The sequence below is a fragment of the Agelaius tricolor genome, unplaced genomic scaffold, assembly GCF_023055355.1.
Source record: "Agelaius tricolor isolate 1412-34295 unplaced genomic scaffold, bAgeTri1.0.p SCAF_5, whole genome shotgun sequence".
Classification (NCBI taxonomy): domain Eukaryota; kingdom Metazoa; phylum Chordata; class Aves; order Passeriformes; family Icteridae; genus Agelaius; species Agelaius tricolor.
This window is the reverse complement of record NW_027269265.1, coordinates 29630875-29657371: the sequence shown is the minus strand read 5'-3', so window position 1 is coordinate 29657371 and position 26497 is coordinate 29630875. Positions and strand designations below refer to the sequence as shown.

Here is a 26497-nt window from a genome sequence, read left to right as displayed (position 1 = left end):
CTAAAGGTAAGGCCTCCAGTATTTAGTTTCCTTTTTATTAATAATTGAATGCAGAATCTTACTGCACTTTGGCTTCAGGTGGGTATAACTGCTGAAACCAGCAGTACTTTCTAGGGCTTTCAAGAATATCAGCTTGGAAAACATCGCCGAGCAAAGGAGTTTCCTCATGTTGACAACTATGTCATCATGTTAAAGTCATCTGTAAAACTGCATGCCCCAAAACACTCGAAGGAATGGGGGATATTTAGAAAATTGGAGGACTGTAGGACTGATGCTTAAAGCACTGGAGTGGTACTTCTAAGAAGATTTTTTTTCCATTTTTGGGTTGATAAACAATTGATGAACAATTTGTTAATCAATAAATCATTTAACCTGTACCTCATTGCTTTATGCATAGGAGCCTCACAGGAATTTTGAGAATGTAAAATTCACTAAGAAGCATGAACATCATAGTTATCTCAGGCCAGAAGACCTCTGAAGATCCAGAGAACTATTGACTTTAGGACAGAGGCAGGCTGTTAGCTAGCCCAAGAATGTAATTACAGTGCATACTCTATCTTTTTCTCTTAATTTTCAGGCTTTGAGAACTCATTTAGTTTGTATGTAAACTTCTTCGTGTATATACTTCCAGGCCAACTGGAATTTTCAGAGTATATTTAGACACAATATTTTCAATATTCATCCTATTATTTTTTTAATCTTGAATTTATTTTATTCTTGTATGGAAATGCATCTTCTTCCTGGTGTTATGGAAATTGACTCAGCAAAATAATATGTCAGCTGCTTAGTTCAACAGGAATAGTCCAGTTTCTGCTGTGGTTTGAACTCCTCCAGTATCCTTTCAAGGTGACAACCTAAATTAACAGTTTTGTAGGGTACAGAATGATTCATAATTAATGGCCAGAGTAAATATGCTAGTTATATTTCTACCAAACAAATATTTCTTTATCCTTGGGCATTTACACTTTCTATTTAACTATAAATAGTTGTTGGGTCCTTCTTAAATTGATAGGAAAGCAATATACTGTAGAAAATTCTTCTTGGGCTTATTCCAAAGCCAGTAAATTCAGTGAGAGTTTATTAAGAATTTTGGTGCAGTTTTTATGAACTCCTTAAGCTTTCTTCTAAAGATTTTCTCAAACATATCATGCTTCTGAATTTCCTCGACTATGAATGACAGAAAAAGGAAACAATGCAAATGAGTCTTACAGAATACAAAGTATTTCTTTTCAGTTTCCAAAAGCTTTAACAGAATTTACATTTCAGAAGAGATTCTTGTATTTAAGGCCTTTACCTTTAAAATGGTATCTTTTTTGAAAGCATCATAGATTTTAATTGTTGCTTTCAAAAAAATATGTGTAGTGTGCTAAATGTAAGGAAGGCTGGAGGTGCTGCATACCTAATTCTTAGTTGCCTCTCACTCAGCAGGAGTCTAGAGAATTGGCATAGGTGTCTTGGTTCCACCTGCAATATGTGAGATGGCTTGGAACCCTCAGCAAGTAACAGCTCTTTTTTACTACTTTTTGCTGAATCATTTGTTTTAAGGCCATTTTATCTCATTTTGAAATGCACTATGATATATTTGAATTTTTTTTCATGTCAAGCTATGCCATGAAGACAGTACAATCCAAGATAAGACATTTGGCACTGGGAAACAAATGCTTATCATTTGTTAATTCCTCTGAGGGCAACCTTGTAGTTGCCTTGGCAACCTGGTAGTTTATATACCATTTTGCAAAGTATTTAGATTTTCCTTGTGGTCCCTGCCTTTGGTTGTATTATGTATATTATTTTCAAAAATATTTTATGGGGAAATAATTGCTTTATGAACCATTGAATTGACCTTTCTTTTTTTTCCCCTGAACATCTACTATGCTTAAGGCAACCTATTAAAACTGTGTTTTCAGCAACACTTTCCCCAGCTGACTTAAATGATGAACTTTTGCCAGTGAGATTTTACTGATTTCCATCTGGTACTTTCTCTGATCTTGAGTTACTGAGATTTTAGGTCAATTACCTGTTCCTTGAATATGTATTGAACCTTTCAAATTCGACCTTTTTTTCCCAGAAGATTTCCAGGGTTTTGCAATGATTCAAACCCCCACCTGCAATGGATCATTGTTCCCAAGCTTAGAATAGTTCCTTTTAGTCAATTCTTTACTGGATGAATGACAATCAATAGAAATTTTAGCTATGCCTTAACAGTATTTTAAATGGAAAATTTTTTTGCTGCTGTCTACAACTCCTACCTGTAGTACATACTGGACAACTTTATACAAAATGCTATTTGAAATTTGAATTTTAGACACCTTTGTAGAAATCATAAAGAATTACTAAGTTTGATGAGCCAGTAACATAACTTCCTATGTTAAGGATGACAGTACCTCAAATAAAGTATTCCAATACATTGGAAATCCAGTATTCTGTTCTACAATTAACTCAGAAATGCCACGTTTTCTATCATGTTAATGAAATATTGGCAAATGCTTAGTCTTGTATAAAACAGGGCTTTTTAGCAAGAAAAATGAGGGACTCCCTGACTTATTTTTTTCTGTAGTCAGGACTTTGAATAAATAAGTGACACAATAAATTCTGGTAGAAAATATTTCCCACTGTCATCCTAGAATACTATTTAGAAAATTATTAAACCCTGGACATAGTCCCCTTTTAGTCCACTGAAATTGTTTCCATCACCAAGCATTTTATAATGGCTTAAAATGTGGGTTTGCTATTCTCATTTCACTCTGATGTTTTGTTGTGGTATTGGTTTTCTTAGCCTGTAGGTACTCAATAGGAGTAACTCAAATTCTGTCTGAGATGTTAAAAGTCTGTCAGTACTGTTAAAATGTTGCACGTATATTTTATGGGTAAAATGAAAAATGTCAGTCTGCTATGGATTCTTATTAGTTGTACTGAATATATGATGGAAATTCTGGCTTGGAATTAAGATTGCATTACTGAAGACAGCTCATTGTAAGATATGGATTTTGTAAATATTTGGGTGTTCTTTATAAAACACGCTATGCAAGTTACTTTTGATAAAATCTGGTAAAAAGCCTAAGCCATACCTGCACAAAAAATGCAGCCATATTATAGGTTCCCTGTGAAAGCAAAATCTGTGATCCAGTGGCTGAGTGAAAATTCAGGAAATGGAACCCATATTACATAACCATTCCTTCCCTGATAAGTGTAGATTTTTGAATTACGCTTTCTCTCTCAATCTTTCTCTCTCTCTTACTAGGCATAAGGAGAAAAAATGGAAAAAGTTGGAAAAAATTTCCATTTGTAACATGATATACAACCACAATATAAAATATTTGAATTTACATACATAAAATATTTGAATTTACATAAAATACAATATACAATACATCAGTTTACTCTTATAAGATTTTGGTTTTCAATTATATAGACTCTCTTTATAAGGAAACATTGTGGAAGCTTCTTCAATCTTGTACCCAGTTGCTTAATTGCTAATTGTTCAATTTTCAAGGGAATTGAAACTGTTATGTTTATTATTAATTAATTATTATTCTTTATTATTAATTTTTCATGTTTGAAAACAGTGAGTCAAAAAAAAATTTTTCTACTGAATTTGTCTAGGGAACAAAAATATTCAAATACTTAGAAACAAAATTTGAGAAAAAAAAATTCCCATGAAATGATTTTTTTTTTCATAAAACAGATAGTGTTTTTCTGTGAAGTAAATCTGTAGCTTTGTGGATTTTTTTAAACTGTAAGAAAGTAAAATGAGGTGACTTGAGAGCATTCTTTGAAAAAGTGAGTAACAGACTTCTGGGGTAAATGTATTTTGGTGGTACCTTGGTTTTCTAGCAAGATAAATAATTTTTACAGAAAGTTCGAAGCCACTCTCTGCATTATCCAGTTCTACACCTGATCAACTTATTTCAACTCCATGTAAAACAGTGCAGCTACACACTCTGTTAATAAGTGAGATTTTTTTCATCTAAATCACCTTATACCTTAACAAAATTGTATGTGGGAACAATCACAAGTTTATGAGACCCATAAAATATCTTTCTGTTCTTTACAGCATCAGCAGGATGCATGGATCTTGTAACACAACATTTCTTCTTCTGAGCTGTGGCAAAGAAAACTCTCTGCATACACCACAAATTCAGAAAATATTATGTACTCATATGTGAGACAAATCAAGTGCTTCTTATTCAATGGCAAAACAGGTCCTCAGGAAAAGGCTTCAATTCTTAGAGAAACTGCAAATTTCCAGTGAGACTTCATCCTGCTGAAGCTTAGCTTCTCATAGGTAAACCATCACACAAGACACACTTGTGTGATCCTCCTTGACTTTTTCTCCTGCTTTGGCAGCATCTGTGGGCTTAGTTTTGGCCTGTTTTGGTCCTTTGCACTGCAACTCTTTTCCTCTCAGACCATTTTTTGAAGACACTAAATCTCCTGATATTCTGGTATTTTTCGGTTTTTTTCAGTTGCATTTCATTTGATCCTATCTCCTTTCCAGAGTGTTTGGAAGGCTTTCTTTTCAGGGTCGCAAGATTCCGTTTCCCTTCCCGAAAGGAAATGAAATTTCCTTTCGGGAAGGGAAACGGAATCTTGCGATTTCAATGGGGACTAAAAGGGGAATCTTTGGTGCATGTGCCTGCACTTGATGGGCATGCCATGCCTTTGGAGGGCTTTACGTTTGCGGAAGATTTTTTCCTTGTTTTTTTCTGTTTTTTAAGGATCCATGCCACATCGCCCATATCTTCCCCTCCACCTTGTGTCTTCCTCCCTGACTTTTTCTCCTGCTTTTGCAGCATCTGTGAGCTTTGTTTTGGCCTCTTTTGGTCTTTTGCACTGCATTGGATATAATCCCGGTCCATTTCCTTGTAGTCAGTAAATTTCCCAAATTTCTTTTTTTTCTCCTCCAATTGCAATTCCTTTGATGGTATCTCCATTCCAGAGTGTTTGGAAGTCCTTCTTCTCTCTTTTGACCTTCAGCACGGATCAATTGCGGCAAGCTTTAGAGCATGTCCCTGCAATTGATGGGCATGCCATGCCTTTGGATGGCTTTCATTTTGGGGAAGATTTTTTTCTTTTTTTTTTTTTTTAAATTTTCCATGCCATGTCCCTCATATCTTCCCTTTCAGGGTTTGTCTTTTTCTTTGAGGTTTTCTCCTGTTTTTGCAGCATCTGTGAGCTTAGTTTTGGCCTCTTTTGGTCTTTTGCACTGCACTGGATATAATCCCGGTCCATTTCCTTGTAGTCACAAAATTTCCCAAATTTCTTTTTTTTCTCCTCCAATTGCAATTCCTTTGATGATATCTCCATTCCAGAGGGTTTGGAAGTCCTTCTTCTATCTTTTGGCCTTCAGCATGGATCAATTTGGGCAAGCTTTAGTGCATGTCCCTGCACTTGATGGGCATGCCATGCCTTTGGATGACTTTGGCACAGCCTTCTTTTTTTTTTTTTTAATTATCCCTGCCATGCCCCTCATATCTTCCCCTCCAAGCTGTGTCTTCCTCCTTGACTTTTTCTCCTGCTTTTGCAGCATCTGTGGGCTTAGTTTTGGCCTGTTTTGGTCCTTTGCACTGCAACTCTTTTCCTCTCAGACCATTTTTTGAAGACACTAAATCTCCTGATATTCTGGTATTTTTCGGTTTTTTTCAGTTGCATTTCATTTGATCCTATCTCCTTTCCAGAGTGTTTGGAAGGCTTTCTTTTCAGGGTCGCAAGATTCCGTTTCCCTTCCCGAAAGGAAATGAATTTCCTTTCGGGAAGGGAAACGGAATCTTGCGATTTCAATGGGGACTAAAAGGGGAATCTTTGGTGCATATCCCTGCACTTGATGGGCATGCCATGCCTTTGGAGGGCTTTACGTTTGCGGAAGATTTTTTCCTTGTTTTTTTCTGTTTTTTAAGGATCCATGCCACGTCGCCCATATCTTCCCCTCCACCTTGTGTCTTCCTCCCTGACTTTTTCTCCTGCTTTTGCAGCATCTGTGAGCTTTGTTTTGGCCTCTTTTGGTCTTTTGCACTGCACTGGATATAATCCCGGTCCATTTCCTTGTAGTCAGTAAATTTCCCAAATTTCTTTTTTTTCTCCTCCAATTGCAATTCCTTTGATGGTATCTCCATTCCAGAGTGTTTGGAAGTCCTTCTTCTCTCTTTTGACCTTCAGCACGGATCAATTGCGGCAAGCTTTAGAGCATGTCCCTGCAATTGATGGGCATGCCATGCCTTTGGATGGCTTTCATTTTGGGGAAGATTTTTTTCTTTTTTTTTTTTTTTAAATTTTCCATGCCATGTCCCTCATATCTTCCCTTTCAGGGTTTGTCTTTTTCTTTGAGGTTTTCTCCTGTTTTTGCAGCATCTGTGAGCTTAGTTTTGGCCTCTTTTGGTCTTTTGCACTGCACTGGATATAATCCCGGTCCATCTCCTTGTAGTCACAAAATTTCCCAAATTTCTTTTTTTTCTCCTCCAATTGCAATTCCTTTGATGGTATCTCCATTCCAGAGGGTTTGGAAGTCCTTCTTCTCTCTTTTGACCTTCAGCACGGATCAATTGCGGCAAGCTTTTGAGCATGTCCATGCAATTGATGGGCATGCCATGCCTTTGGATGGCTTTCATTTTGGGGAAGATTTTTTTATTTTTTATTTTTTTTTTAAATTTTCCATGCCATGTCCCTCATATCTTCCCTTTCAGGGTTTGTCTTTTCCTTTGAGGTTTTCTCCTGTTTTTGCAGCATCTGTGAGCTTAGTTTTGGCCTCTTTTGGTCTTTTGCACTGCACTGGATATAATCCCGGTCCATTTCCTTGTAGTCACAAAATTTCCCAAATTTCTTTTTTTTCTCCTCCAATTGCAATTCCTTTGATGATATCTCCATTCCAGAGGGTTTGGAAGTCCTTCTTCTATCTTTTGGCCTTCAGCATGGATCAATTTGGGCAAGCTTTAGTGCATGTCCCTGCACTTGATGGGCATGCCATGCCTTTGGATGACTTTGGCACAGCCTTCTTTTTTTTTTTTTTAATTATCCCTGCCATGCCCCTCATATCTTCCCCTCCAAGCTGTGTCTTCCTCCTTGACTTTTTCTCCTGCTTTTGCAGCATCTGTGGGCTTAGTTTTGGCCTGTTTTGGTCCTTTGCACTGCAACTCTTTTCCTCTCAGACCATTTTTTGAAAACACTAAATCTCCTGATATTCTGGTATTTTTCGGTTTTTTTCAGTTGCATTTCATTTGATCCTATCTCCTTTCCAGAGTGTTTGGAAGGCTTTCTTTTCAGGGTCGCAAGATTCCGTTTCCCTTCCCGAAAGGAAATGAATTTCCTTTCGGGAAGGGAAACGGAATCTTGCGATTTCAATGGGGACTAAAAGGGGAATCTTTGGTGCATATCCCTGCACTTGATGGGCATGCCATGCCTTTGGAGGGCTTTACGTTTGGGGAAGATTTTTTCCTTGTTTTTTTCTGTTTTTTAAGGATCCATGCCACGTCGCCCATATCTTCCCCTCCACGTTGTGTCTTCCTCCCTGACTTTTTCTCCTGCTTTTGCAGCATCTGTGAGCTTTGTTTTGGCCTCTTTTGGTCTTTTGCACTGCACTGGATATAATCCCGGTCCATTTCCTTGTAGTCACAAAATTTCCCAAATTTCTTTTTTTTCTCCTCCAATTGCAATTCCTTTGATGGTATCTCCATTCCAGAGGGTTTGGAAGTCCTTCTTCTATCTTTTGGCCTTCAGCATGGATCAATTTGGGCAAGCTTTAGTGCATGTCCCTGCACTTGATGGGCATGCCATGCCTTTGGATGACTTTGGCACAGCCTTCTTTTTTTTTTTTTAATTATCCCTGCCATGCCCCTCATATCTTCCCCTCCAAGCTGTGTCTTCCTCCTTGACTTTTTCTCCTGCTTTTGCAGCATCTGTGGGCTTAGTTTTGGCCTGTTTTGGTCCTTTGCACTGCAACTCTTTTCCTCTCAGACCATTTTTTGAAGACACTAAATCTCCTGATATTCTGGTATTTTTCGGTTTTTTTCAGTTGCATTTCATTTGATCCTATCTCCTTTCCAGAGTGTTTGGAAGGCTTTCTTTTCAGGGTCGCAAGATTCCGTTTCCCTTCCCGAAAGGAAATGAAATTTCCTTTCGGGAAGGGAAACGGAATCTTGCGATTTCAATGGGGACTAAAAGGGGAATCTTTGGTGCATATCCCTGCACTTGATGGGCATGCCATGCCTTTGGAGGGCTTTACGTTTGCGGAAGATTTTTTCCTTGTTTTTTTCTGTTTTTTAAGGATCCATGCCACGTCGCCCATATCTTCCCCTCCACGTTGTGTCTTCCTCCCTGACTTTTTCTCCTGCTTTTGCAGCATCTGTGAGCTTTGTTTTGGCCTCTTTTGGTCTTTTGCACTGCACTGGATATAATCCCGGTCCATTTCCTTGTAGTCACAAAATTTCCCAAATTTCTTTTTTTTCTCCTCCAATTGCAATTCCTTTGATGGTATCTCCATTCCAGAGTGTTTGGAAGTCCTTCTTCTCTCTTTTGACCTTCAGCACGGATCAATTTGGACAAGCTTTAGAGCATGTCCATGCAATTGATGGGCATGCCATGCCTTTGGATGGCTTTCATTTTGGGGAAGATTTTTTTTCTTTTTTTTTTTTTTTTTTTAAATTTTCCATGCCATGTCCCTCATATCTTCCCTTTCAGGGTTTGTCTTTTCCTTTGAGGTTTTCTCCTGCTTTTGCAGCATCTGTGAGCTTAGTTTTGGCCTCTTTTGGTCTTTTGCACTGCACTGGATATAATCCCGGTCCATTTCCTTGTAGTCACAAAATTTCCCAAATTTCTTTTTTTTCTCCTCCAATTGCAATTCCTTTGATGATATCTCCATTCCAGAGGGTTTGGAAGTCCTTCTTCTATCTTTTGGCCTTCAGCATGGATCAATTTGGGCAAGCTTAATGCATGTCCCTGCACTTGATGGGCATGCCATGCCTTTGGATGACTTTGGCACAGCCTTCTTTTTTTTTTTTTAATTATCCCTGCCATGCCCCTCATATCTTCCCCTCCAAGCTGTGTCTTCCTCCTTGACTTTTTCTCCTGCTTTTGCAGCATCTGTGGGCTTAGTTTTGGCCTGTTTTGGTCCTTTGCACTGCAACTCTTTTCCTCTCAGACCATTTTTTGAGGACACTAAATCTCCTGATATTCTGGTATTTTTCGGTTTTTTTCAGTTGCATTTCATTTGATCCTATCTCCTTTCCAGAGTGTTTGGAAGGCTTTCTTTTCAGGGTCGCAAGATTCCGTTTCCCTTCCCGAAAGGAAATGAAATTTCCTTTCGGGAAGGGAAACGGAATCTTGCGATTTCAATGGGGACTAAAAGGGGAATCTTTGGTGCATATCCCTGCACTTGATGGGCATGCCATGCCTTTGGAGGGCTTTACGTTTGCGGAAGATTTTTTCCTTGTTTTTTTCTGTTTTTTAAGGATCCATGCCACGTCGCCCATATCTTCCCCTCCACGTTGTGTCTTCCTCCCTGACTTTTTCTCCTGCTTTTGCAGCATCTGTGAGCTTTGTTTTGGCCTCTTTTGGTCTTTTGCACTGCACTGGATATAATCCCGGTCCATTTCCTTGTAGTCACAAAATTTCCAAAATTTCTTTTTTTTCTCCTCCAATTGCAATTCCTTTGATGGTATCTCCATTCCAGAGTGTTAGCAAGTCCTTCTTTCCACCTTTGGCCTTCGGCACGGATCATTTTTGGTATTCTTTGGTGCATGTTCCTGCAATTGATGTCATGCTTTGCCTTTTGATGTGTTTGGGGAAGATTTTTTTTTTTTTTTTTTTTTTTTTTTTTTTAATTATCCATGTCATGTCTATTGTATCTTCCCCTCTATGGTGTGTTCTTTAGTCTATGCAGGTTAAGAAGTGTTGGTCCGCCTGGTTTCATACAGAGGTGGAGGAAATGTATGTAAAATTATCAGGAGATAAGGAAGGATTTGATGGTTCCCTCTCTTAAAGGGTAATTCTTTAGTGAGAATTTGATTAAAAAACTCTTAAAGTGCTGTTTCTGTTGTAATCATGAGACATCTGTCTCTGATTCTGTAAAATGAAAAGGCAGCTGAGAACCAATCTGGATAGTCTCACCTTATTTTGCAGCAGGTGATCGATTCAGGTTTCTTTAGTTTCAAATTAAAACAATTTCTTCCTAATATGTAATCTAAATCTACTCTCTTTCAGTTTGAAGTCATTCCCCCCTTTCCTCTCACTCTAGACCACTGTAAGAAGTCCCTCTCTATTTTTCTTTTAGGCTACTTCCAGGAAGTAACCGCAAGAAGGAAGGCCGCAATTTGGTCACCCTGAAGCCTTCCTTTTTTCAGGCTGAGCACTCCCAATTCTCTCAGCTTTTCCTCACAGGAGAGGTGCAGAATGGAAGTAAGAATCTCATCCTTTCTTTGGAACTGACATATGGCAAATAATACTCCTGGAGGATAAGAGACTCAGAAGAATGAACTCCTTTGACTGCCACTCACCTCCACTTAGGCTGCCCGTGGCTAAACCTCTCAGCTTTGCAACAACATGTTTCAGCTGCACATCTGACTCCCAGTGCCCACCCCATGATTTACCCTTTCAGCGCACACTTAAGATGTTTTAGGGTAATTATAGAAGTGGAGCAGCACATGAGCGAGTGAGAGAGACTTGCAGGGAGATGATAAGAGCCTGCAATTATGTGAAGGGTTTAAATGCTGAGGAGACAAGGAATATATAAAGCATGAAACATGGGCTAGTACTTGGGTGGATGAGACATAATTAAGAAAAGGGAACACCCAGTGAATTCTCTGGAAAAGTTTACCAGACAATGTAATTATTAAACTGGGAGACTCTTCTAGGAGAAAGATTTCTCACTTGGAAGGCTCAAGACTTCAATAGTTTCATAGGGAATAATTTCAGATTTGTGGTGACTGCAGAACTGTCTTCTCTGGCTTCTCTTGGTATGTCTGCATTCACAGGGAGATTCATAATTGCACAGACACTGATAACAACCCATGGCTCCTTTGTGACAGTGACTCCTTCATGACAGTGATTTTCATCATATATTGCATGTTTGGCATTCTTATCTCATCAGGACTTCTGCCCATCAACAAGACTTTACTGCAATGCTGCTTATATTTCTAAAGACCATATAGCTCCAAACAGCTGTTGTGAGACAAAAGAAAACCTGTCAGAATGGCATTTGCTTCTTATTCTTGAAAATGTTAAATTTCTTTCAAAGACTACACTGGCCTGAGGCTTAAGAGAGGTAACATTTGGCTCTCTGCTAGGACAGATTTTATATGTCAACATCCATTGGATTTAGAAAGAGCAGATTTTAAGTGAGAAGTTGCTGTAGAATGTGATAGGTCAGGATATACTGTACATAAAATTGTTTGGTATATTATGAAAAATTTATTGATTTTATTGGGAAATTTACAAAAAAAAAAAAAAAAAAGCTGAAAAGCTGAACTAAAAATACAGAGAGGACCCAATCCTACACATCTCCAATTTCTGAATGCATTGCTAAATACTGTAAATAATCTGAAGTCTGTTGTAGTAAGTGTTCTATGCTTTAAAACTTTTAAAGAATCATGGCTATATTTTTAAGCTTTTGTATTTTTTTTTTTAGTCAAAAGCTGAATTGCAGTTTTGAGGATTTCTAGGCATCATAAGATCACAGTGTGATTTTTTGGTTCACATTTTTACCATGCAGAGATGCAGAGGTAAGGACTCATGCTCTCATTTCGGCTGCAGCCACAATAGTGTGTTGTTGGTTGAACAACACATCCAGTATTGCCCATATGCATGTGTCTCATATATATACATATATATATATATATATATATATATATATATATATATATATATATAGACACATCTCTCTCTATATATACAGACATACATGTATTTAATTTTGCTCTCCTATTAATAATCATACACACTGAGGCTTCATGCTCCTGTGTGTTCAGGCTGTTCTAGGGACATGCAGATCATGTCTGTCTGCTCTCCAACACCCTGTACTGCCTGTGTTTCCCTTGTCCCTGGGGTCACTCCCAACAGCTAAGTCATGAAAAGTGTACACAGCATGTGGAGGCCCTGGTCAGCCAGAGCTGCTGGAGTGTTATTCCTGTAGATGACATTGCATAACATACCTCAGTAGGTTTTTCCTTCTCTGGTTTACTCAAGTCTGTGGATTATTTTGGCCTAAGTAATAACTTTAGCTGGGCAATTTTCAAGTGGCTACAAGGCAGGAAATGGTATTTTGCGATGACATATGTTGTGTTGTGCCCTTTTCATTTGACCTTGCAATAAATGGGAGTGTGTTGGTCTGTGGACTGATGAGTTCTCAAGTGCACCGGGATCCTAACTGTGAGTCCTGCTGGATTAGAAACGTAAAACTTGAGGAGATAGTACAGAAAACATAAATTTGGTTAGGCAGTAAACAAGAAAATACAAACTGTTTCATAGATTTTTTCAGTAAGAGCTGGCTCTGTCTCAGTTTCAGGAGAGTCTGTCTCTCCCTAGCCAGAGGGAATGTAGGATGTGTCAGAGAGGGTCTGATTGGGGAGGAATTCAATGCAGTTATCAGCAGTGGACTTCTATGTAAATACTGCAACACCTCTGAACTGAGCAACAGCTGAGATAACACTGTAAACTAATCTCTAGTGCTGGCAAAGCTGGTCAATCCCTCACATTATATGGTTTCTGCAGAAAAGATGTGCTAGGGAAAAAAAATAAGCAGATTTAAACTATATATGGCAACTTACCATGGGGTAAAATATGCTGACTTTTTAAAATTGAAAGCAGCATATGGTATTTTTCTCTTTGAAAAGGTGCTCTGTGCCAGGGTGTACATACTTAGAAATCCCTGCATCTTGTATAGAATTCAAGAATGTAAGATACAAGAATTCAAGAATTCATGTATGAATTCTTGTATAAACAGGCATCACTATCACCAAAACATTTCCAAGTGTCTGTTACGTGGGCCTGATCAATTTAGATAAACATATTCTTGCTTGGGGTCCTTATCCCACCAGTATTGATTTTGGTTGATTTTCCATCAAGACAAAGCAAAGAAAGAGCCAAAGCTTGTCCAGAGCAGAAGCATTGAATCACAGTGTTTTGCTGCTTTGACCTTTTGAGGTCACTGCATTTCACAGTCCTACACAGCCTTTCTTAGGTAGCTAAGAAAAAAAACCCAATATATAAATAAATACATATACACACAGATAAATACATGCATATAAAATATATATGGGCATATATATTTATATATACTGATGTATTAAATAAACATACACAACTCTGTACAAAAATGGTGTCTCACCTGGAACAGGTTCTCTTTCCTTGCAGCACTTAAAGAAAAGCAGGAGCTTATCCAAGAAGTTTGCTGCTACCATCTCTTTCAGAGCTGTGCTCATAAGTTGGCACAAACCCAAGATAAACTGGGGTTGGGGTGGAGCTAACCACCTCATTAATTGTGCTAGAAACGGGGAAACTGATGCCACAACTGCTGATTTCAGAAGAAATCAAAGTCTGAGGGTCTCTGACGCCCCCTTTGGATATCGTTTAGAAACAAATAGTGATTTCCAGTTGTTGCACGCTTTGTCAGAGCTAAACCACCGCACAGACTGCTCTTCCCTGAACATTTCTCAAAGCCCCCAGACTGAAGGTTGTGTAGCATTCACAAGCTCTTTCCTTCCACATAATTTAAGATGTATACACCCATGTGATGTCTGCCAGCCTTTGTATGGCATCTCATGAACTGGACCTGTGTTTAAGCAGCTGATCCACTTGAGTGTTGTTCCTCTCTTGACTTTGAATCTCACCATTCCCTCCTGTCCCAAACCTCAGTTCTCCCCACTGCATCGCAGCATTGTTTCACAGGCAGACATGGGGCACTTTACAAGATGAGCTCCTGGAGGACACTGTACTCCACATTATAATGAGTCTCTCTGGGACATGAGTTGACAATCTCTGCTTCCACATACCAGGCCAAACCCACTCAAGGGATGCCTCTCCAGTCTTTCTATTTTTAACAAATAAAAAAAAGTCCTGAAGACACATGGATTTGCTAGGTTCCACTGCTGCAACAAATTATCAATGTGGATGTTTCAACAATTGAGCAGGAAAACAACTGTCACATTACATTAATACCATAGCTGGGTTTTGTCCAAGCTATTTCCATATCTCGTCCTCTGCCCTAGACATATCACTATCTGTCGCTGATCTGGTGTGCATTAAAAGAGCAAAGACGAGGAGTTTCAGCATATGCATATTAACCTAAGTGAGTACATCCCATTTTGTGCTATAGATGTCAGCCAAAAGCAGAGAAAAGGGTGATCTTTACAGCATGTGCTCATCAAAGTTTAAAAGAAATTGAGTGTGCACTGCTCCTTCCTAAGGCAGCAGAGAAGAGCAGATGCCGCCCCCATGCAGGAGAGGAGCCTCAGTTGTTGGCACCGAAGTAACCTTATCACTCGTTGATTAAATAGAAGCTCGACTGGCCTTTTCTTTCCGATGGAAAAATGAAAAGCCGGGGGCGAGAACACCCGTGCGGCTTCCCTCGCACCCTCCGCCAAGCCCGAGCATCACGAGTTGGAGGCGCCGCACCTGGCCGGGCACCGGCGGCTGCTGACCCCGGGGGCCGAGCCGGGCTGCGGCCCCTTCCCGGCCCCTTGCAGCCCCTGCCCGGCGGCGCTGACCCCCGGGGGCTGCGCTGGGCTCCCTATTTGGCCATGCGGCGGCCGGGGCCGCGCTGCCCCGCGCCTGCCTTACATGGGCCGGGAGGCCGCGCCGCGCCGGGGCTGGCCCAGCTCCATTCATGGCTGCGCGGCCGCTCGGGGCCGCGGGAGCGACCAAATAAGGAGAAGGTGGCTGCCCCGGTCCGCCGCGGCCCCGCACGACGCTGCCCCTCGGGGGGTATAAATTGGGGCGTCTCCGCCGAGCCAGCAGCCCGGGTCTCTTCCGCTGCCCCCCCGCCGCCGGTGCTGGTCTGGTGAGTAGCGCGGCGGCGCCCGCAGCCCCGAGGGGCGGGCCGGGAGGCTTTGGGTGGGACGGGACGGGACGGGATGGAATACACGGGAGGGATGGAATACACAGGAGGGATGGACGGGAGGCACCGCCGGGCGGCGGACGCCGGTCGTGCAGGCGCAGCCGGGTCTGGGGCCGTGCAGCTCCCGGCTGGGCGCTGCTCCTGCCGGGGACACCGCCCGCGAAGCGACATCTCTGCGATTTAAAAAGCTTTCCCTCCCTTCTCGATCTGCGGCCGGAGGGATCCGCTAATGACGCCCTAATTGAGAGTCTTGCAAACTGGGGCGGCTTTTAAAGCGCGGAGAAGAAAGCGGCTGACGGATCCCGTTTAGAGCTCTGCCCACGAGCCGTCGAGCATCCTCCCGGGACGACTCAAATTTCCCGCTCCCGCCGCAGAGATCCGGCCGTGCTGCCCGGGATGGCGGGCGGGAGGGCGCGGAGGGGCTGCCCGCGGGGCTCTGAACGTGCCGCCCTGCTGTTTTCCAGGTCCGTGCTTCCGCCCGAAGATGTGTGACGACGAGGAAACCACCGCACTGGTGTGCGACAATGGCTCGGGGCTGGTCAAGGCGGGCTTTGCCGGGGACGATGCCCCCAGGGCCGTTTTCCCGTCCATCGTCGGTCGCCCGAGGCACCAGGTAAATTCAGAGGCAGGACACTCCATAAAAATGGGTTTTTAAATGAAAACATTTACAATTTGTATTTTTTTTTTAATCCTGGATAAATTACTGCTAAGGTTGCATAGTAAAATGAAGTATCTTTGATCAGTAGAATGCTAGTTTCCCTCTGTATTGTCCTGTTTAGAAACTCCTTTTCCTGCTCATGATATTGTGCAGTTTACTTTCAGTCAAATTTTTGGAAATCAGAAAGAAACAAATAAGAAAAAAGAGTATGAATATAAGAGATGTATTAGAAATGGGGGAAAATCCATTAATCTCATGGAAGGAAAAAAAGATTTTATGAGAACACCTCAGATTCTGTTGACTTAATATTTTATTAATGTTAAATTTATTTTCCCAAACAGCCTTTCAGGGGTGTGACTGCTAGTACCTTTCTTGAAAATAAGATAGTTAGAATTGTAGAATCAAAGAATATCCTGACTTGGAAGGGACCAACAAGAATAATCAAAGTCCAATTCCTGGTCCTACATGGGACAGCCCTGGGAGTCACACCATGTGCCTCAGACAGTTGCCCAAATTCTTCTTGAATCCTGTCAGGACTGGTGCTGTGACCCCTTCCCTGGGGAGCCTGTTCAGTGCCCAATCACCGTCTGGGTGAAGAACCTTTTTCTAATATCCAGCCCAAACCTCTTCTGACTCAGCTTCAGGCTAGCTGTCTGTGATGTAGTTGTTTGGGCTCTGTGATGTCGTCTTCCTCAAATAATGCTTTTCTGTGTTTTCTTCTCTTAGGGTGTTATGGTTGGTATGGGTCAAAAAGATTCCTATGTGGGTGATGAAGCTCAGAGCAAAAGAGGTATCCTTACTTTGAAATACCCAATTGAACACGGCATCATCACCAACTGGGATGATATGGAAAAGATCTGGCACCACACTTTCTACAATGAACTCCGTGTGGCCCCTGAGGAACACCCTACTTTGCTCACAGAAGCCCCCTTGAACCCTAAAGCTAATCGTGAAAAGATGACCCAGATCATGTTTGAGACCTTCAACGTACCTGCTATGTATGTGGCAATCCAGGCTGTCCTCTCCCTGTATGCTTCTGGTCGTACAACAGGTAAAACAAACAAATAAACACAGTTTAGATTCTGTTTCCTTTCAGGAACTCTCCTTCCTTTCCATTCTAAATAGGAAAACACATTAAATTTACAGAAAAATAGGTATTTTTGGTTTATAGCAATTAATGATAACAGTAGCATAAAAGCCAGTGCAAAATAGGTCCACATTGTTCCTTCCACAGACAATTTGCATTGCTTTTGGAGAGGCACCATGGAACTGGCTGTGCCACTGCTTGTTGTGGTGCAAATGAGGAGACATTCCTGTAGGGATACTGCAGTCACAAAAGTGTTAAACCTGTTTAAGGGTTTAGACTGGACCAAAGATGCCCATTATCAGACCAAGACAATCACTATTGCAAATATTCTTACTGCTCAGTATAGTAGTGGTGGAAGTCAGGTTTTATGGATTATCCTAAAATATGTGTGGAGCAAGTATTCTGTGTGAAAATTCACACCCCTCATGAATGTCCAGGCAAGCAAAGGCAGAAAGAATTGGAAAGATCTTCGTGACTGAAAAAGAATTATGCTACTTTATACTGCCTGAAAAATCCTTTATTTTGTTGTGTTTCTTGCTGCTTCCTGTGTGTAAGGGCTCTAAGCATTCAGTAGGTGATTGCAGCTGCTCTCTGACATTTCTCCCCAGGTATTGTTCTCGATTCTGGAGATGGTGTCACCCACAATGTACCTATCTATGAAGGGTATGCCTTGCCTCATGCCATCATGCGTCTGGATCTGGCTGGCAGGGATCTGACTGACTACCTCATGAAGATCCTCACGGAGCGTGGCTACTCCTTTGTGACAACAGGTCAGTCCTTCAGCTTTTCTCTGCTGTGAAAATCCTCACGTCTCTCTTGGCCCACCATCTTCTCTAGTGTTGTGCTAATCCAAAGCTTGATTTGATTCTCCTATATCTACAGCGGAACGTGAGATTGTTCGTGACATCAAAGAGAAATTGTGCTATGTTGCACTGGACTTTGAGAATGAAATGGCCACTGCTGCCTCTTCCTCCTCTCTGGAAAAGAGCTATGAATTGCCTGATGGTCAAGTGATCACAATTGGTAACGAACGTTTCCGCTGCCCTGAAACCTTATTCCAGCCATCCTTTATTGGTAAGTGTTCCCAGGAAATTCTCCTTTCTGTGGGAGGTATGAATTAATCAGAAGATTTGGAAGGTGCCCTGCTCCTCTTCCTGCTTACCTAAATTTGGCACAAAATCCGACATGAATGAATAATAATTTAGATCATTTGGTTCCTGTAAGATGGGCTTGATGTGAGCTCATGTCATAATTAGCTGAGTTCCAGGCTCTTTGCTGCAAGGTTTAGATCAAGTTTTAGGGTCACAGTTTTTTAATGATAAAACATACAGTTACAATACCATCATTAAGGAGTTGGACTCCGTGATCTTTATGGGTCCCTTCCATCTCAAGACATTTTATGATTCTGTGTCACTGATGGCAAGAATAGCCTTCAGAGCTGTATTTGTAAGGCTTACACTCGAAACAGTATCTATTTCCATGAAGAAGTAAAGTGTCAGAGAGGGGAAGGACATGGAGTGAAGGTGTGTGTGTATTTATATACACTCTAATTAACATTGCCATGGTCGAGATGGTAAGCCTTGCTGGTCATGCATGCAGCTGACGGATGCAGCAAATGTTACACCCTTAAGTCCCAAGTAGTACATGCAGTTGTTCATCAGCTGACTTCTTACTGTGGATCCAGTGTCAGCCCTTTCAGGAAGCACCTGTTAAAATTAACAAATTGGAATGCAACCTACAACCACTTGCTTCTTGTTTCTTTTTTCTTACCATCAAGTACTAATATCTTAATTCTGTGTCGCAGTTATGTCTTGCCTTGATGATTCTGAGTGGTATAGACTACATTTTGAGTAGACTGAAGAATTACTATTGTCTTCTTTAGTTCTACTTCAACTATTTTTATTGTCTTCATTTGCTGTCTTTACTATATTCAGCTAATGCTTTCAGTGAGACTGACATAAACCAATAGTCACGTTTTCTGTTCTTGATACCCTTCTTCCACTGACATTTACTAAATGAGTTTATCTCACATGTCTACTTGTTATCTTACTTGTTATATTTTGAGTCTGTTGCCTTTGCACATGCATTATGATTCTTACCTTTTCTAACAAATAATGTTCACTTCCTAAATTAGTTTTGTAATTCTATTTTTTTAATATTTTTCTGTAACACTTTATAATCAGGAAACATTTTTACAAGAAAAAGGCCAAAGAAGTTCAAGTTAACGATGATCAGGAATGCCAACGTTTCATTTCATGGAGACCCCTTGTATAATTCACTGGCCTACTGTTTTTTTTTTTTTTCTCAAGGTATGGAATCTGCTGGTATCCATGAAACTACCTATAACAGCATCATGAAGTGTGATATTGATATCCGTAAGGACCTCTATGCTAACAATGTCCTCTCGGGTGGTACAACAATGTACCCTGGCATCGCTGACCGCATGCAGAAAGAAATCACTGCACTTGCCCCTAGCACTATGAAGATCAAGGTAAGGAACTTGACTCTGTGTTATAAAATGTGGATAAAGGTGGAGACAATGTCAGCTTCATTAAACTGGGATATGGGAACAACTCAAAAATGAGATCAAGAACTGATGGGCAGATGAGCAGAAATTCCATTTAATCAGAATAATTATCTTGGTTAGAAGAGAAAAAAATATGATTACAGATTTTTTTAATACATTGCATGTATTTTAAGAGCTGCTGAAGATCAATACCATTATAGAAATGTTCTTTACTTGCTTGAGGAAATATCTAGTGGTGTGTAGCAATGACAATACGCATTCACTGTTCAGAATTGAGGATTTTGTTGCTTTTCTTTATCCTAGATCATTGCTCCTCCTGAACGCAAGTACTCTGTCTGGATTGGTGGCTCCATTCTAGCATCTCTGTCCACCTTCCAGCAAATGTGGATCAGCAAACAGGAGTATGATGAAGCTGGTCCATCCATTGTACACCGCAAGTGCTTCTAAGCACTCCCCCCTCAATTTACTTCCCACTCAGGATGACGACAATATGCTTCTTGGAGTCTTCTGGCAAACCTTCCCGAACTCTTCAGTCATTGTACAGTTTGTTTACACACCCGTGCAATTTATTTGTGCTTCTAATATTTATTGCTTTATAAATAAACGAGATCTGGGACTTGCAACCTACAAAATATTGTCTTTTGTCTTATTTCAAGTATTTTTTGGTCAGAAAAATGAGACTAAACCCCTGGGATTTGGAAACTCCCATCAGACCTATGAATACTTTTACTGCATCCATGTCCTAACTGATGTATGCATGTTAGGTCATGGTTTTCTGTTAGTAAGAATTTACACTCTGTAGTTTTAATTTTGAAATTTGGAACAAAAGAAGCAATATATTTCAAGGCTTATAAAGAAAAAGCCTTAGGGCTGACCCAGTAAGTGGAAAAAGTGAAAGGAAACCTCTCATACTCACTCACTCACTTAAGAAAGATTCTTCTATGCCATTTATTGTAAGCCAGACATTTTAATATTCATTTATTAAAAGCCAAAGCTTCTGTAAAAGAATTATGTTAATACATTTAGAGTGTGATTTATAAATAATTAGCTCAATCCTAAAGACTCATGCAATTGTTTTCCATGGGCTATAAATATTTATGACAAAACATTAATTGAAACTGACAGCTTACTAATCTTCCCCTATCTCTTCAAAGCCAGAGATAAAGAAGTGAAATCTTTATTGTACTAATGCGCAGGAATCAAACTTCTATTGTATAAACCCAGAATTGTTACAATCACAATTATTTTCACGTCATCATTCATATATCTTAGGCGATTTTTAATCCTTAATCTTTGCTATCCTTTCTTTGCTATTTGACCCAGATACTACAATCATAAACTGCACACTTCTGTGGCCGTTTGTGTTCCTCACCAAGACTTCTTAAACTGAGCTCTTTGACTTTTTTCAAAAAGTAGGAGCTAAAAAGGGAAGTACAGAATGATCTGGGACATTTTCATAAAAGTAGTGGAACCAGTCAGTGTCTTACATTCCACTATGTACAGACTGGAATATGCCCAAGTTTGGGTTAGGAAATCAGTTAAAGCATGTATCGAACTGTGTACACAGTTAGCTGAGTTTCATCAGAGCTGTTTGAAAATATAAGACTTTATGCTAACTTTATAATCCAATGTTAATTAAAAAAAAATTTACACTTTTTTTTGGAAACTTTCTGTTCCTCTTTGTTGTTATTTTCTTGAAAGGCATTAAAAATAGTAATTAGATGTGATCTGTAATTATATTTTACTCTTTTCAAAAAGATGAAGATATATTTAATGTTTGCCCCTAATTTACGTATCATTAGGTGGCATTTTACTGCAGGACCACTGTAATTTCCTAGCATCTCCTTGCAATCAAAATATTAAAATATTTCTCGATATTTTTGGGGTTGGGCAGAGAAGTTGGATGGTATTGTCAATTATAAAGAAATTTAAACATAAACATGACATATAAAACATTTCACAATATGGACATTCATTTAAATATTTTAGGCAAACAAAAATTAAATTTTAACAATACCAACATTTAAACATAAATGTGAAATACTCATTTTAATAGTGCACACAGTATTACTGAAATGTTGCTGCAAATGTGCCTTCATATAATAAAATACAACTTTATTAACCTGTGAATCTGTTAAGGAATAGTCAACAGCCTCCACTGCTCTCAAGAATGTTCCCACTGAAGGTAAATATTCTGAAATTCATACAATGAAGAAATTTTTTGTGTCTTGAAAACATGGGAACTCTTTCAGATGTCTGACCAACACAGATGTTTGCCAATGACTTTTGCGTATTGCTGTTTAGAACCATTGCACTTTTTTCACTTGACTTGCCTGCTAATTTGAAAGATTTGGCTGGGTAGAAAGGTTATCTCAGGTATTCGTGTGAATTAATAGGGTGATACTGGACATAAATTGCAACTAATTGGAGCTTAAAATGTTAAGCAAGTATGCAAAGGGCGTGCTAAGTCAGCCCCAGTGGATGCCTGCCTTGACTGGCTCTGACTGACAGGTCAGGAATGGCAGGCAGCACTTGGCACCACACTCACTCTGATCAGGGATTCACTGCTGGGCGTGTGGGCATCAGCAGGGAACTGAAGGAAGCCACTGACTATAGGACTGATGGAAACATTCCTTCCACAGGCATTTCGGGGCTTGTAATTCACAGTTTGTGGAAATGGATAGGAGCAACAAGGATTGTACAAAATAGCATGTGCTTGCATATAGGCAGGACAGGACAAAAAAAGTCCCAATGCCTTACCCTTTTCTTCTTCTAACAGAGTTTTTCCAGATGCATTCATTTTTAGTGCAATTATCCCATATTTGGCCATTGAAAATTATATATTCCCACTCAATGCAGTGAAAACTAGTAATTCAATCATATGGGAATTATAATAGCTATCTCTGGAAGCAAAGCTAGATCTAAATTGATTGATTGAAAATTGAATATTAAGTCATAATCTAGGATTCAGAATACTGATAAGACAGGCTTCTGTTAAACTTTGCCTTCTGTTTACATTTTACGAGAATTAATGGGTTGTACATTTTGCATGCAAAATGAAGATGGTGAAATGAGATGCAGAAACTAACTGCAGAGCACCCATATGATAGGTAAAATTACTTTGGATATTTCCTTGAAAAAGGTAGATTTAAAAATATCTGTACCCAAGATCGCTGTGGTAAACAACCTTCACCTCTGAAACACCTCACCTAATGAAGAAATTGACATTAATTTGAAGACTAAAGGAACCCAGACAACCTTCACAGCTTTTGATGAGATGCCTTTTCAATGGAAGAACAAGAATAAATGTTTAGCCAAATTATAGATTCAACACACATATTTTGAAAAGCAGTGTGAATACGTGGAAAAAGGTCTGTCTGCCACACTGAAGGGTGTCTGGTTATTTGACTTTGCAGCTCCTTGCTGCTCTGTATGTAAAATGGAGAGGAAGGAATTCTGTGGAAGTTAGTCTGGTGTGATTTTTAAGCTACATAAAGAAGCTTTATTCAGTAGGAAGGGCTAAATAGTATTAAGAAATAATGACATACATCAGTAAGAGCTGAGACAAAATCTTATTGCCTGTTCTGGCAGCCAGAAAAACACTGCCCAGTACTTGTGCTTTTGACTGAAAGGCATTGAGGTATTACCACTGTTGGCTGACCCTCAGATCTTACAGAAAACTTTCCTTGTAGACTGATGAGCATGTTGGCATTTGAGGAGTATTGACAATTACCATCAAAACATGATGCTTTTAATATCTCTACTAGATGTGTGCTAAGGAATCATTGCGATTCTGCTTAAAAAGATGGATTTTTTTTTACAGGAAATAAAGACATATTTCAGATGTTTGTTTGTGCTTAAAGTTTCCTTAAAAAAATTGGTAGCAAAGTCATAAATTTGATAGAGTTGTCTATTTTGTAGTAATCTTTTCTTAAAAGGCTGTTTTAGCTAAAGCGTTAAGAAAGTCAGCCTGAGGGGTAGCACTAATAGGAAAAATTTTGGCTTGAATAATTGAATTCTGTAGAGTGGTAATTTTTTAAATATAGAATGAGAGGGTTTTATACTTAGTCACATCAAGTGACTCTAAATATATGTGACAGTCAGATTAACCTACAATACTAACACTAAAATAGAAAACAATAGATAAACTCCTGCTGTTTGGATAACTGTATATGAGGCCTGGGCAGAGAATGATGCTTGCTTCCAGTAACAGCTGAATCCTGTCCTACCCTGAAGCAACCTGTGGCAGAAGTCTCTGTCATTATCAAGATATGAGAAAGAGAATAAAATACTATAAAAATGAGTGATTATTTAATCTCACTCATTACCCTTCACAAAGAAGCAATTCAGGCAGTTAATATACTACCAATTACTTTTGCTTTTTATCCTGAGGATGGCTACAATTGCTGAAACATAAAAAGTAAGCAATCAGAAAGGTTAATTATTGGAAGAATGTTCTAATGCTGTTATATATTTAAAGGATGGATTTAATTTATGATTAAGCTGTCCATTGTGAATAATAGTGAATGAAATTAATATAGTAGGCATTAACACAAATTAATATATCTGGTGACAATTTTATGTTGCCATCATCATAAAGGTAGAATTCACAAAATGCAATATGTATGTTGTCTACCAAAAGCAGGGTAGTATGCTCTTTTAGAGGAGATGAACTGTATTTTAAAAACATTTTTTTAACCAGGAGATATTTATTCATACAGAGAAAAAAGTGGATGAGGCATAGCTTAAAGCTTTACTGACATAGATTTGTGTAACATGTAAATGATATAATAAGTCTGGGAAGGTACAAACAAGATGAAGGTAGCAAGGAAGTAAGAAAGAGCTTAAAGATTAGTTCTGAGTCTCTAAGCCCCTCAGGTTTAGATCACCAGAAAGGGTGATTAACATTGTCATTGACATTATCATTGTCAATGATAATGAGGGCTACATGATCCTTTCTTTCCAAAGGATCCCAAATGCATTGGGAGTTGCAGTGTGGCTTCTGGACATGCTTTTGCAAAAAAAAATAAAAAAAAGTGGTGCTCAAAGGGAAATCAAGGAGCTCCTGAATTTTAGAGGGGGCCTCCAACTCCAACTCCAGCTCTTCTAGAGAGAGTGGAAATACAGCAGCACAGCAACTCCTGCCACACAGGTATCCCCCTCTTCAGCTCCCTGCAGCTGGTTGTGACAGCAAGCAGGTGAAACATGCAGCTGATGCCTTCTGGGAAGGAAAGGGTCTGGGAGGCACATATTGCTGGGCCAATAGTTGTGGGGAGCTCTTCCACAGCATCCAGAAGCACAGCAATTTTACAGTATCTGCTATCAAGGAAAAAATCAACATTTAGGGAATACAAGCCATATCCTCATGTAATAGATGAGTTCTGACACTAAATTTCACATTCAATCTTATTTATATTTGATATTGATTATATAAATTATTTCCAAGACACAGACTTCCATCTTCAAAAACAGTCACTATTTTATATTAAAAAACCAAACCCCAAACCTAAAGAGAATAAGAACCATTAACCTTAAACAAGAAAATTGTCTACTTTAAGTCTGTGTGTATATATGTGTTTACAATGCTCTGATTCTCTGATAAGTCATGGAGGAGAAGAGTTCTTGCAGAACTAGAAATCTCAGCAGATTTTAAAGACAAACCACTGAACAAGTAATAAGAAAAAAACACTTTACTTCTTATATGTATATATTAGAAGTATATATATATATACATATATATACACACACAGACACATACATGCACACCAAAATATATTTTTACATATTTGTGCATATATATGCATACCAATATTTTCCCTAAGCCTTCTCTTTAACTTTGCCATGGCAGAGTATCTCTGACTTGGTAACAACTTTCAGAGACCACATCTGTACCACACAGCAAATGGAAAGGAAAATATTTCTGGTCAGAAACATCACAGAGGTATTTTAGTAAGACAAAACTGTGAATATTTTGTAGCCTTGTTCCTAAGGCAGAAGTTAATTCTTGATTTATTTTTGTGCTCAGAGGAAAACCTCCGAACTTTGGAATTCTGAGATCAGAATTAAGTATTTTTAGTGACAATGTGAAATACTCTTTCCTTCTTACAATCTACAGTCAAAAATTGCCACAGAGATAATATACTGCTAAAAGTGTAAAAAATGGCCAGAGAAAACTTTTGTGACGTCTGGTGTTACATTCTGCATTTTAATGGCTGCAGCAATGGTTTTGTAGACTTTTCCTTCTGATGGAACATATTTTCACCTGTTTTCATCAAACTTTTTCTGCCATTTCAGCTAAGATCATGAATTCTGTCCATTGTACTGGCACCTAATGAAAATAAGAAACTACATTCTGACTTTATTTTTGTAAATAAAGAGCAAGTGAAATCATCAGGAATAGTAAGTATCCTGCAGGCTCTTCTTTTTGCAGGAGATATTCAAAGAGCTCCATTGCTCATACAAAGCAAATATCTTGCCATTGAAAGTGCTGTGAGGCTATTTCTTGTATAAGAAATTATACAGAGATAGTGATTGTGCAATCTCCTAATAGGGTCATGTGGTGACAGAGGGACAGTGGGTGCTATTAAAAGCTTGACATTTATCACTCACAGTGTTTAAATTTACCATGGAATTTGTGGCATTTGCCAATCTAAGTATAGAGAATATCACAAATACCACAGAACAGATAAATACTGCTATGCAAAACCCAACAAACTGCTGGTGGTTCTTTCCTAAATCTACAGCACTCTCCATTCTGGAAATGCAGTGCAGGTGCTACTGGCTGGAATTTCTCTGTATGAAAAAAGAAAAAAAGATGTTTGGTTTGATTTTCTTTTCCTCTGTTTTGACTAGTTAGATTAAAAGGTTTTACGTATAGGAAATTTTTCTGTGTAGTCTGTCTGTAGCCTCCAGAGAAATGGAGTCCCTATGTAAGTTTTAGTGTCCTAAAGCTAACATAAAACAGATCATGGAGTAACATTTTGTGTTATAGTTTAGTGGTGATATTTGGGCAAAGGTTAGATTTGATGATCTTGGGGGTCATTTCCAAACTTTATGATTCTATGATGCTGTGGCATATAATTTACACAGACAAAATATACATGACAGTACATGAATTTTATAAAATGTTCTATTGGAAAATGCATTATATAACTTGTGATGAACAATTGTGGAATTTCTGTTGGA

The 26497-nt window shown here is 39.3% G+C and overlaps 1 protein-coding gene across 1 annotated transcript; it reads left to right on the top strand.

The window, feature by feature from the left end:
- Positions 1–15203: 15203 nt before the first annotated feature.
- Positions 15204–19916, top strand: ACTC1 (actin alpha cardiac muscle 1). The gene is made up of 6 exons (XM_071426988.1): positions 15204–15653; positions 16425–16749; positions 17394–17555; positions 17668–17859; positions 19095–19276; positions 19616–19916. Exons 1-6 carry the CDS (start codon positions 15525–15527, stop codon positions 19757–19759), a joined length of 1134 nt encoding a protein of 377 aa, XP_071283089.1. The 5' UTR covers positions 15204–15524; the 3' UTR covers positions 19760–19916.
- The last annotated feature ends 6581 nt before the right edge of the window (positions 19917–26497 follow it).

Coding starts and splice junctions, on each gene's coding strand:
- ACTC1 (XM_071426988.1), top strand. CDS start 15,525: ATGTGTGACGACGAGGAAACCACCGCACTGGTGTGCGACAATGGCTCG. Junction 16,750..17,393: donor TGCTTCTGGTCGTACAACAG/GTAAAACAAACA, acceptor ATTTCTCCCCAG/GTATTGTTCTCGATTCTGGA. Junction 17,556..17,667: donor CTACTCCTTTGTGACAACAG/GTCAGTCCTTCA, acceptor CTATATCTACAG/CGGAACGTGAGATTGTTCGT.